The sequence below is a fragment of the Danio rerio genome, chromosome 10 (assembly GCF_049306965.1).
Source record: "Danio rerio strain Tuebingen ecotype United States chromosome 10, GRCz12tu, whole genome shotgun sequence".
NCBI lineage: Eukaryota > Metazoa > Chordata > Actinopteri > Cypriniformes > Danionidae > Danio > Danio rerio.
In genome coordinates, this window is record NC_133185.1 from 41,144,051 (window position 1) to 41,157,172 (window position 13,122).

The 13,122-nt window shown below is 32.6% G+C and overlaps 1 protein-coding gene across 1 annotated transcript; it reads left to right on the top strand.

Moving 5' to 3' along the window:
• The first annotated feature begins 5,702 nt into the window (after nt 1–5,702).
• tpbgl (trophoblast glycoprotein like) lies at nt 5,703–11,415 on the top strand. Its single transcript, NM_001258231.1, has 3 exons — nt 5,703–5,724; nt 5,863–5,912; nt 10,450–11,415. Exon 3 carries the CDS (start codon nt 10,474–10,476, stop codon nt 11,413–11,415), a length of 942 nt encoding a protein of 313 aa, NP_001245160.1. The 5' UTR covers nt 5,703–5,724; nt 5,863–5,912; nt 10,450–10,473.
• Nucleotides 11,416–13,122: the final 1,707 nt, after the last annotated feature.

The window sequence follows — 13,122 nt, forward strand, 5'->3', positions numbered from 1 at the left end:
TTATTTTTTTAACTAATTTAAGGTCAATATTATTTGCCCACTTAAGCAATATTTATTTTTGATTGGCTACAGAACAAACCATCGTTACACAACGATTAACCTAATTACACCTTTTAATGTCACTCTAAGCTGAATACTAGTATTTTCGAAAAATATCTAGTCAAATATGATGTACTTTCATCATGGCAAAGATTAAAGAAATTATTTCTATTATGTTTAGAAATGCGTTGAAAAAAAGATCTTCTCAAAAAAATATACAGGGGGGCTAATGATTCTGACTTTTGTTGTGTAAACATTATATGCACCCAATTTTTGATAGGCGAAAAATATTGGCAGAAAATTGCATTTTAGTTTTTCAGCCAAAAGACATCGCATATTTGACTTTCCCTCCAATCGTAGTCATTTCACAATGTGCAGCAGCTTTTACACCAGAAGCAGAAAGCACTGCGCTATGAAACCCATTCATTTCAATGGCTTGTGCTGTGCAAGGTGGCTTTTGAAGGGTTAGTTCCTTCCTTTTTTTTCTTCATTCCTTCCTTTCTTCCTTCCTTTTTTCTTTCTTTTCTTCCTTCATTTCTTCTTTCCTTCATTTCTTATTTCTTTTCTTCCTTCCTTAATTCCTTGCTTAGTTACTTTTCCTTCATTCTTTCTTTCCTTTCTTATTTTCTTCCTTCATGCTTTCTTTTTTTCTTTCTTTTTTGCCTTTTCTTTAATTCTTCCTTCTTTTCTATGTATCTTTTTTCTTCTTCTTTCTTTCCTTCCTTTTTTCCTTTCTTCCATTCCTTGCTTACTTGCTTACTTTCTTTTTCCTTCTTTCTTTGCTTTCTTACTTATTTCCTTCCTTCTTTTATTAATTACTTCCTTCTTTTTTCCTTATTTCTTTCTTTCTTCCTTCCTTCAGTTATTGCTTATTTCTTTCCTTCCTTCTTTCATTCATTCATTTATCTCATCATTTATTCATTTATATCTATCTATCTATCTATATATCTATCTATCTATCTATCTATCTATCTATCTATCTATCTATCTATCTATCTATCTATCTATCTATCTATCTGTCTGTCTGTCTGTCTGTCTGTCTGTCTGTCTGTCTGTCTGTCTGTCTGTCTGTCTGTCTGTCTGTCTTTGTTTTCTTAATTGTCATTCCTTCTTTCAATCATTCATTCCTTCTTTCTTTCCTTTCTTATTTCTTTCCTTCCATTCATTCATTCATTCATTCATTCATTCATTCATTTATTCATTATTTCTTTCTTTTTCTTCTTTCTTTCCTTCCTTATTTCAAACCTTTATTCTTTCTTTATTTCTTGCCTTCTTTCTTTCCTTCCTTATTTCTTATCTTCATTATTTCTTTATTTCCTCTCTCCTTTGTTCTTTCTATCATTACTTACCTATGTCCTTCCTTTCTCCCTACCTTTTTTTTAGGTTAAATGTACAGATAATTAAATTCTTAAACCTAAAATATTAAAATACAATTTACATTTTTTATTATTTTCTTTAAAATAAAATACATTCAGTCTGCAATGTCTATTCTGTAACGTTATATGCAGTGTGATGTGCAGTTTTGTTTTTCAATCTGTTTTGCCCAACAATAATCTAACAATAAATGTTTCACACACAGTATTTCTAAGACAAACCCAGAGTCTCTTTTCTGGCTAATCTAATTTAAATATAAATATAAATGAAAAATTATCATGAAAAATCTCATCCAGTAGCTGGCCATGAGCCTGTGTAGACATGTTAAGATGGAAAGCAGAAGGTTACATTTTAAAGCATAATTGATCAGTGATATATTTCGTGTGGCTAAAGAGTGGCGGATGGGTTACTGTAATGATATCCCACGAAATTGAATTATCTCCAAGCGTTAAAAGCTACATGCTCCACTTGACTGGGGAAAATGACTAAATGCTGAGTGCTCTCGTCTGAACTCCAGTAACCTCTGGTGGAAAACTTATGCAGCGAGCGAAATGAACGTCCCTTGGCAGACCAGTGTTTATAGAGCTTATTTTACCTGTCTCTGTTTGTCTTTCTGATTGTGTTATTTTACAGTCATTGCAACACGGTACCTGGAGATTTGCTCTCTTCTATTAAACAATGACGGAAGCGGTTGAAATACTGTTCAGAGAGCAGTTTAAAGACGACAGCTAAAATTGCAATGAGTTGAAAAAAAGCTTTACCTGCCAACAGATTGTGCCCCACAGACAGATAGGATGGAGTAACATTAGATCCTGTAGACAGCTGGTGTTCACAGTATAGATTGGATTGCAGAGCCGCTCTGTGAACAGATACAGCAAATCAAAGATGGTATAGCAAAGGATATGTGCTGGATTAGACTTGAGACACTGCACGTTTCATATTAGGATCAAAAATAAATATAGAATTAAATTAAAATATATCAAATAAAGACAATAAAAAACCTCATCCTAATAATAAATTTAATACTAATTTGATCCGAATTTAAACCGAATTCTTCATCCTAATAATAAATTCATCTTAATGATAAACTTAAACGTTAATTGCTGCATACCTCTACACTCATAACAGGCAATAAATATCATTTAAAATATTAAAAATCTACATCCTATAAAACTACCCAATAATGCTAAATGAAATAAAGATTGTACACATTAATTATAAATGTTAATTGCAATATGAATCTATGCCTATAAAAAAATTTAAATAAAAATTATTTATTCTAATTATAAATTTAAATGTCAATTTACTGAATACGTCTGATCCTAATTAAAATTGTTTATAAATATTTTTATGTGTTTATAAAATAAAATTAAGCAAAATGAAATAAAAGTAAAGATTGTACATGTTTATTATAAATGTTAATTAATTAGTAATATAAGTTCATGTCAGGGCGATGCAGTGGCGCAGTAGGTAGTGCTGTCGCCTCACAGCAAGAAGCTCGGTGGTTCGAACCTCGGCTCAGTTGACGTTTTTGTGAGGAGTTTGCATGTTCTCCCTGCATTCGCGTGGGTTTCCTCCGGGTGCTCCGGTTTCCCCACAGTCCAAAGACATGCGGTACAGGTGAATTGGGTAGGCTAAATTGTCCGTTGTGTGTGTGTGTGTGTGTGTGTGTGTGTGTGTGTGTGTGTGTGTGTGTGTGTGTGTGTGTGGATGTTTCACAGAGATGGGTTGCGGCTGAAAGGGTATCCGCTGTGTAAAAACGAGCTGGATAAGTTAGTGTTTAATTCCGCTGTGGCGACCCCGGATTAATAAAGGGACTAAGCCGACAAGAAAACGAATGAATGAATGATGTTCATGTAAATAAAATAAAATAAATTCTTCATCTTAATTCTAAATGTATATGTTAGTTGCTGCATAAGTCAATGCTCATTAAAAAACAATACATTTAACTAAAATTCATTCTTTTTCTTGACATTTCTAAATGTCACGAGGGACATGATCGAATGCCTTCTCCAGGTTCACAAAACACATGTGGACTGGTTGGGCATACTCCTATGAACCCTCGAGCCCTCGAGCACCCTGCTGAGGGTATAGAGCTGGTCCAGTGGTACACATTAAATTAAATTAAATTAAATTAAATTAAATTAAATTAAATTAAATTAAATTAAATTAAATTAAATTAAATTAAATTAAATTAAATTCTTCATCCTGATTATACATTTAAATGGTAATTGCTGCATAAATCTATAAGTTTATTTACTTGCGTAAATGTGTGTAAATTTATATTTATTCTGTTTTTAAATAAATTTCCGTAATATTACTGACTAATATGAAAATGTGCATATAGTTTATTTACAATACAGTTTGTAAAGTAATATGTTCTTTCTTTAAGTAGATAAATAGACCACTTGATTTTTTTACCAAATAAAGTGGATCTTATTGGATTTGCAACATAAGCATTAAATAAAAGTTAAAAAGGTATTACTTTTTATTTCAGAAAGTCTGCAGATTTTTAACAAAATTCTGCCCAGAAATAGCAAAAAATGTCAGCAGATTCCGTCTGGAATCTACATCTACAAGTAAATCTTATAATTAAAATTACTCATGAATTAAATTTTAATAAATTTAATGTGATTAAATATATAATAAAAAAAAACTGCATCCTAATCATAAATGTTAGATGTTATTGAAACATATGAAACACTCATAAATATTAAAATAATCGAATCAATTTTTTTTATTACTTCCTAATAATAAATTTAACTGTTAATTGAAGCATATGGCATAATCATAATAAAATAAAATAAAAATACATATATTGTCTTTTTTTTTTTAAAGGTAATTTTAATTGCAGCAAAAATCACTTATGCAAACAGTTTAGCAGTATGAGGATGCTAGAAAACTGAGAGAAGGGTTTAGTCATCCGTGTGCAGGAATCAGTAAACAATTCATGAATCAATAGTGTAAAAGAGGAGTATGCTTAAACAAACAACATGTTCAATAGGGAAACAGCCTTGTTTTTATTAAAGTACAATAGACAGGCAAGACAGCCAGAGGGTCTGTAAGCATAAAAGTGAAGCTTGTATTTTTGCTTTGTACCTATATTAATATTTCAGTTTGTTGTTGCAGATGTTATGTTGTCTGAATCCTTCTTCAACATGGAAGAATTATTGTTTTTAGAGCTGGGTTGAGTTTCAAAATCAACATTATGACCCTACCTGACACTTCGATAGAAAAGTATAGCAAACATAATCAGATTTCATTCATTTATTAAAAAATAAATACGAGAAAAGAAGACAAAAAATTATTACATTTATTTATTTTACAAAGAGCCAAATATATTTTTAATTTGTCCATAAGGTAAAATCCAATGTGTTAGTTCCTTTGTTTTGTTTTTGTTTTTTAACACTTCTATCAATTGTTGTTAATAAAATATCAAATAATTAAACTAAAATATAATCTTATCTAATCTACAAATTAATGATACATAGAATTAGATATAAATAATTAAATGCAAAATTTAATAATTAAATAAATGCTCATTTAAACTTAAATTCTAATTATAAATGTAAATAATTATTTCATAATAAATCCACGCAAGTGATAAAATGAAAAAAATAATATTATACAAATTAAATCAAAATAGAATCTAAAACAAAATAATTAAATAAAAATAAAAATATTACATAATATTTATATCAAATATACATATAAATGTGCAAGATTATAAAAAATAAATGCAAAATTTAATAAATAGATGGTCATTTAAAGTCTACATCCCAAAAATTTCATTAAAATGTATTATAAAATAAAATAATTAAATATACAAATTAAAAATGATATAATATACATATTATTTACACATATAAATGTATTTAAAAGTTTAATAAATAAATGTTAAATACATTAAATAAATGCTTATTTAAAATCTACATCTTAAATAAAGTTTATTACATAATTAATCTATGCAAGTAATTAAATAAAAATATTAAAATTAAATATAATATAATATAATATAATATAATATAATATAATATAATATAATTTAACATAATATTCATTTATCCTTAATTTTTTTGGCTTTGTTAAGCCGAAAAGAAAATTATTGAGTGAATAATATAATAAAAAATAATATAATATAATATAATTAATATAATATAATTTTAAAAACGTTAATTGGATCATGCTCAAAAGTAACAATAAAATGTATTTATTTATTTCATTATTTATTGGATTTTTGTTTGTTTATAAGCTTTAATGGTTTTTCTTCATTCCTGTGTATCTGTCAGCTCACAGGAGGAGGCGACACAGGTAAGTGAAACTGAACAAGTGTTTATTGATAGGAATCAATCAGCGGGAAGAGATGGATGGCAACACGTGATTTAACAGGCTTCTTGAATGTAATCCAAAAGACTTAGCGGGCAGTAACAGTATCTGGTGTTGTTGCAGGTGATGTCGGGAAGAAGATAAAGGCAGACGAAGATGAGCTGATCAAAAAGGTAAGTGAATCAGCCAACAGACATCTAACCTTGAGCCCAGACAGGTTAAAAAGGTAAAAACAAAAATCACTAATAGTTATCACGACAGTACCCCAGTTTATTGACTTTGGGAAACATTGATTTTAAGGTTATGTTTACACTATGAATTAAATACAACATAGCTGGACTGGGCAATTTGGCCTAAATTAAATAAGAACGATTATTTTATTTATTTATTTATTTATTTTTGCCCTCATAATTTTGTTTGCCGTCTAAAGGCATCTCTGTCGCAGCTTCCAATCATCCTCAATGTAGTGCAAAGTAAGGATCAAGAATGAGTTCATCGTTCTACTTGACCAGAGATCAGGGGCCTCATGTATACAGTGTGTGTATATAATACTATATATTATATATATATATATATATATATATATATATATATATATATATATATATATATATATATATTATATGTATATAATAATGATTCCTACTTGTCTTCCTCGTGATGAAGAGTAGGCAAAATCTGACATGTAGTGGGGGAAAGAAGAGTTCATCAGACGTTGGATTCGAACCGAGTTCATGATCGAACGTGTCAAAACATGTTGCCATGCGCTTTACGAGCTACGCCACCCACACTGCTGTTTGCCGCCCTCTTTAGTCTTGTTGTCTCTGTCAGTCAAACGGTGATAGGTGGGAATCACTCAACTACCTCATTCCAACGAGGTGTGCTATTTACACTTAGCCTAAATAGACACTACAAATTTGACACCTTTACATCAGACCATTTCTTTTTAATTCACTCACAGTGCGATGTTTAGACCCAACTGCGTTAATCGTGTCAGCTAATCTCTCCCACTCTATTTTTTTTTCTTTTGTTATTAATTCCAGAGGAAAAACGTTCAAATAACACCGTTTTTCTCTGGTCTACCTCCGAATGAAGCACCTCCAATTCATATTCCATTTCTTTTTTTGCTTGCTATTGCTTTTTCGTTTGGTTTTGCCAAAGTGGAGTCATTACCATATTTATTAGGGGGAGGAGGCAGAGAGGGTTTTTGCGCTCGTGCACGTGCACTCAGTTTCACGTTAAGTCGGATGTACAAAGAGAATATGCATGGTATTCCGTGTACGCAGTGTTTCAAACATCTGAATTTTTTTACTGCATACACACATTTACAGCTTTATACGTACGCAATGTTTTAGTATGAATTTAACGTCTTCGTACATGAGGCCCCAGATGTGGCTGCAAAGTGCCTGCAGAAGTAAAAATCAGCCACAGCCTTTAACAGAGCGTAACACGTGACACATAGGTAAAGTAATTGAAAAAATTGTCCAGGAAAAATTTGATCGATTATAGATTCTGAATGACGATTTCGATTACTTTTCGATTAATCGCCCTGCCCTACAACACAGGTTCATTCTGAAAATGTAGCCCTATATACATTTCTGGAAATCACAAATTATGTAGCCAGAAGTACGTATGGCTGCATTTCATTTTTAAAACAAACGCTACAGGGCGATATGATGCCTTTCTTTTTCTTGCTTACTAGCTGACTGCTTACCTCTGTATGAACGGCTTTCACGCTGTTACCAGTTTGTCCAGTGGCTTGCCACGTACGTTGGCGGACTTGAGACGCAGAGAGGAGTTGATCACGATGTCGGGGTTAGAGTCTGGCAAAGAACAGTTCCAGAAAGCAGGTAAGACAAAAGCAGAAGCCAAAAAATGTAATAAACAAGTAGATTACATCAGGGTGAGAATGTGGTGAAATCCGAAAACGTGGTAAAAATCAGGCAAGGGCTTTTCTATTTTTGGATTGCTTTTGAAAATTGTCGGTTGGGTTAAGGGAAGTGGGTAAGCAGGTCAATCGGTGGTTTTGAAAACACTATTGGTTGGGTTTAGGGAAGGAGGGTGGGTTAGTCGATTGGTCAGTCATTCAGTTAGTTGACAGCAGCCTCTGGTGGATTAATGCAAGAACAACAGGTGCAAATGGCACTTGCGAGAGAAATTTGAAATCTGAAAAAGCCTCACATTTTTTATTAAGATTGTGTTGGCTATATAATCAAATTATGAATGAAAATATGATCTACAAACTTTAAGAACATAAAGATTAATAAAACTATACAGTTTGCTATTTTTTTTATTTATTATTCATTGATATATTTCAAAATACTCAATAGGGAGTGAAGGTTTTTTTGGGGAGGGGGGGTGGAATAAAAGGTTTTCTTCTGTTTTTCTTTAGAGAAGGAATCAACAGTTTGGTTATTTATTTATTTTCATTTTTTAGGTAAATAGACTAATTCCCATGTATTTTCACTCGTCGTCATTTTGGTTTTGTTTTAATTTTTGACTTTTTTTTTTTTTACCCCAACCAAGTTTCTCTTTTCTTTAATGACACATTGTTGTATCTAACTTGATTCATAAACTCAGAAAGTTGTTGCTTAATTACTGTTAATCTTTAGTGTTGCTTGCTTCCCCTACCCTAGATGGGAGGATGTAAGGTAACACTTTACATTAAGCATGTATAAGGTAATACAATAGTTAATCTATTTACTAACATGAAAAACACATTTATCACAGCATTCACTCATATTTGCTAATGTTAGTCAATAGTAATAAAGTTGTTCGTTGTTAGGTCATGTTAACTAAAAGTGGATTAACTAATGTTAACAAGCACATCTTTGGATTTTAATAATGCATTCGTAAATGTTGAGCTATGATTAATTAATACTGCACAAGTATCGTTCATCATAGTTCATGTTTGCGAATACATTAACTAACATGAACTAATGAAAGCTTATTGTAAAGTTTTACCAGAAGTAACAAGAAGTCAAACAACGTCATTCTAAAAATTGACAGTTAAATGAAAAAACAGTGTCTGTGTCTGAAGTGTTTTTCTCGGTTTAATTTAATTGTTAGAGTTTTTATAATTGCAGCATTTCACTTTAAGTTTCCCAAAGAACGTAGAAGTGCTCAGTTTGAGTTTGCAAAACACTGTTCTCAGGTGAGGTTCATTCGTTGTCCACTACTCGGCTCTGTGTACATTATCTCTCGCTTACACACACACACACACACACACACACACACACACAGAGAGAGAGAGAGAGAGAGAGAGGAGAATGAGAGAGAGATTCTGAGAGATTGGGAGTTTGTAAGTTATGTGGATTCTCCATAGGCGTATTGTATTTTATACAGTATAAACAGCTCATGATATGGCCCTATGCTACCCCTACCCCTAAACCCCAGCACTCAGGAAACCTGTGGCAAAATTTTGGATGTCAAAAGACCTCGTTAAGTATGATTTTTAATAATTTTGGATTACAAAGCTATAAGGTAGTTCCTCATAAATCATCTCAATGTTGTAATACCTAAGTCACACCATGCCATTTTACAAATATATCTTTGTAAACCACCAAAAGCAGCACACACACATGAACACAAGTTGTTTTATAATGTATGAGGACTCTCTATAAGCGTAATGTATTTTACACAGTAAAAACAGCTTATTATATGGCCCTATCCTACCCCTACCCATAAACCCCAACACTCTCGGGACACCTGTGGCAAAATTTTGGATGTCAAAAGACCTAATTAAGAATGATTTTTAATAATTTTGGATTACCAAGCTATAAGGCAGTTCCTCATATCACCTCAGTGTTGTTATACCTAAGCCACACCATGTTATTTTACAAATATATCTTTGTAAACCATTAAAACCAGCACACACACACACACACACATAAACACAAGCTGTTTAATAATTTATGAGGACTCTCTGTAAGCATAATGTACTTATACAGTAAAAAAAACTTGTTATATGACCTTTCACTATACCCTGTCCCTATCCCAACCCTCACAGGAATCTTATGCAATTTTTTAATGTGAAAAAAACCCTCAAGTATGATTTTTAACAGTTTTAAATAACAAAGACACAATGCATATCCTCATAAACCAGGTAAAGTTGGTTTTATATTCACAATTCTAAATAGTGAAATCATATTAGCAGCCAATGACTATCAAAGTAGGTTAAAACACTGTTCACTGTCTATTAATTGGTGCTAATATTGTTTTGAAGTCACACATACACGTCTGAATATTCAAAGTACCATGGTAAATAATATAGGGAGCTGTCACTAAACGTATGTGCGGATATAAAACCAACTTTACCTCAATACATTGTGATTCGGGTCATACCCATGTCATTGTGTCCTCATAAACTACATAAACAAGCACACACGCACACACAGAGACTGGGGGAAGTGGGCGAGGTTTTGCTCACCTCAGGGATGCTGGCAGACAGACAGTATTTGATCGCAGTAGTAGAGTAGGCGTCATCAGGGGAGCTCCTGAAAGAGAAAATGCTGCCGGACTGAACACTCGCTCTCCGGCCGCACGCACGGACAGCTCTGCTCTCCCCGATGGACGAAAAGGTTTCCTGAGGCGCACTGAATCCGACAATACAAGCGGCTGTTAAACCTGGACCAAACTGACTGCTGTTCGCTTCACATTAAAATGGGAGTAAACGGAAAACATCTCCGTGTTTTATCTCACACTTTTAAGCGATATCATTTCACCGTCTGGCTCATGTGTTCCTTCGTTTTGTCCGATGAAGCACAGTGTCCTTTCAACTGCACATGTTTTAACAGATCTGTGATGTGCGAGGACTCTGACGAGATCAAACTACCTCTAGAAGTGCCTAGAAGGACACAGATCCTGACTTTAAACAATGTAAACATGTCAGTATTGATAGAGAGAGCGTTTTCAGCCAACGGGACAAATGCGCACAGTCTCCATGAGCTGTCATTGCGGGACAACAACATACAAGTGATTCAAAGTTGCGCGTTTTGTGGACTCCACAGACTCCATTTGTTAGACTTGAGTCGCAATCGTTTAGAGGATGTGCATCCTGAAGCTTTTTCTGAGTTGAATCAGCTGCGTAATCTGAATCTCAGTTACACTTTAACTGCAGCGGGTGCGAATCAGCTATCGAGCGCACTGGACAGTCTGAGCAATCTCCAGATTCTGGACCTTTCTGGAAACCGTTTGAAGACTATCCCTCTTTCTGGGTTTGGGAAATTCAGTTTAACCATGCTCAACCTCACGCATAATTCAATCACAACATTGGATACCAATGAGCTAACTAAATTAAGCGAGTACAGGGAAATGCGCGTTTACTTGTCGCACAACCCGTTCGACTGTAGATGTGACAGACTGAGGGAGTTTCACGATTGGCTGAAGAACAGCTCGCAGTGCGCAGACTCCAAAAACTTGAGATGCGCGCTACCCAAAGTGCAGAAGGATTTACGCGTGGAGAGCGTGGACTGTAAAAACGTGGGCTCTTTTGTTCTTCTTGGCATTGTGCTGGCGCTCATCGGCGTGGTGTTCCTTATGGTGTTGTATTTGAACAGGCGAGGCATTAAAAGGTGGCTCAACAACATTAGAGAGGCCTGCCGGGATCAAATGGAGGTGTATCATTACAGATATGAACAGGACTCCGATCCAAGGTTGACAAACGTTGCTGTTTAAGCAGAAGAACCTGCTGGTGTGTAATTTCCTTGAACTCTTCGCGGAGATGCTGACAGCCAGACAGGAGTTTTGTGGCATTTACAGTGCTCAGCATAATTGAGTACACCCCATTTTAAAATGAATATTTTATTATATTTTATTTCTCAGTAAATATAATATTATTTTTATTATTATTTATTATTTTTAATATTATTAAATATAAATATATTATTAAAATTATAATTTAGTCACCAAATATATTTAGAAATGGAAAGATAATACAGTACAATTAAATTCAAGCAAAATACTACAAAAGAAAATTACAATCTACAACAATTCAACAAAAATGTTTCGTTTTTTTTTTTTGCTTCTCTTAATTTTTATTTTAAAATGAATATTTTATTATATTTTATTTCTCAGTGAATAAAATACTATTTTTAATATTATTTATTATTCTGAATATTATAAAAGATATATATTTATTAAAATTATTATTTAGTCACCAAACTTATTTAGAAATTGAAAGATATTACAATTGAATTCAAACAAAATACTGCAAAAGAAAATTACAATCTACAAAATTACAAAGCAATTTAATTTTTTTATTTATTTATTTTTTGCTTCTCTTGATTTTTCATCTTTCTAAAATTTGTATTTAACATTTTTCTATAACATAAATTTGGGGGTACTAGTTTTTGGACCATTATCATAAATTATTTTGTTAGATTAGCTCCAGATTTGGCTTCAGTACTGACTAATCTAATGTATATGCACTAATATAATATTGTATAGCTTCCTATTAAAAAATGTGAATTTAAAAGAGAGATTTGTGAGGGGTGTACTCATATATGCTGAGCACTGTATGTTAGCTGTGAGACAAGCAACCTGTTTAAAATTGACATTCAGTAGAAAGTCTTTTAAATAATGTTTTTTTTTTTTTTTTTTTGGTAATGCCTTACAATAAGGTTGTATTAGTAATTTTAATAATGTGTTTACTAACATGAACAAACAATGAATGAACAATACATTTATAACAGTATTTATTTATCTTTTTTACGTTAATGGAAATAAGTTGTTCAATGTTAGTGTATTTGAACTCACAATTCAATTCATCATTATTTCTATAGCGCCTTTACAATATACATTGTCAAAGCAGCTTCACATACTAATGTAATGTAAATTGAAACTGTCAGTCCAGTTTTCAGAGTTAAAGTTCAGTTTAGTCTAGTTCAGTGTGTTTTTTTACTATTGAAAGTCCAAACACTGAAGGTCAAATCCATCGATGCGCAGCTCCAAAAATTACAAGGCATATTAACTAAAGTAAACAAGCATAAATTTGGATTTTATTAAAGTAGAATTGTTCTTTTTAGTAAATACATTAACTAATGAAACCTTATTGTAAATTGTGATGGTTCATTTTAAATGTGTCAGGCTGATACATTGTTGAAGATTTCTCATTTCAGAAAAAATGTATTATATTCCAAAGTCACAAAAAGATCCACCTCAGTATATATGATCAGTTTTAATATTACTTTTCAATAATGAGACCTCATCAACGATGTATGCAGCCAAACAATGCGACCTCCAGAGCACACAGCCATCCAAATGAGATGCAGCTAAATGTTTGGAATTATGGGCATTTAATAACTCAGGTTGCACTCATGGGCGTGTCTGATTTTTATTTATTTTTTGTCCAATGAAAGTCTAGTAGTGAGAATGCCCCTCCCA

Coding starts and splice junctions, on each gene's coding strand:
- tpbgl (NM_001258231.1), top strand. CDS start 10,474: ATGTGTTCCTTCGTTTTGTCCGATGAAGCACAGTGTCCTTTCAACTGC.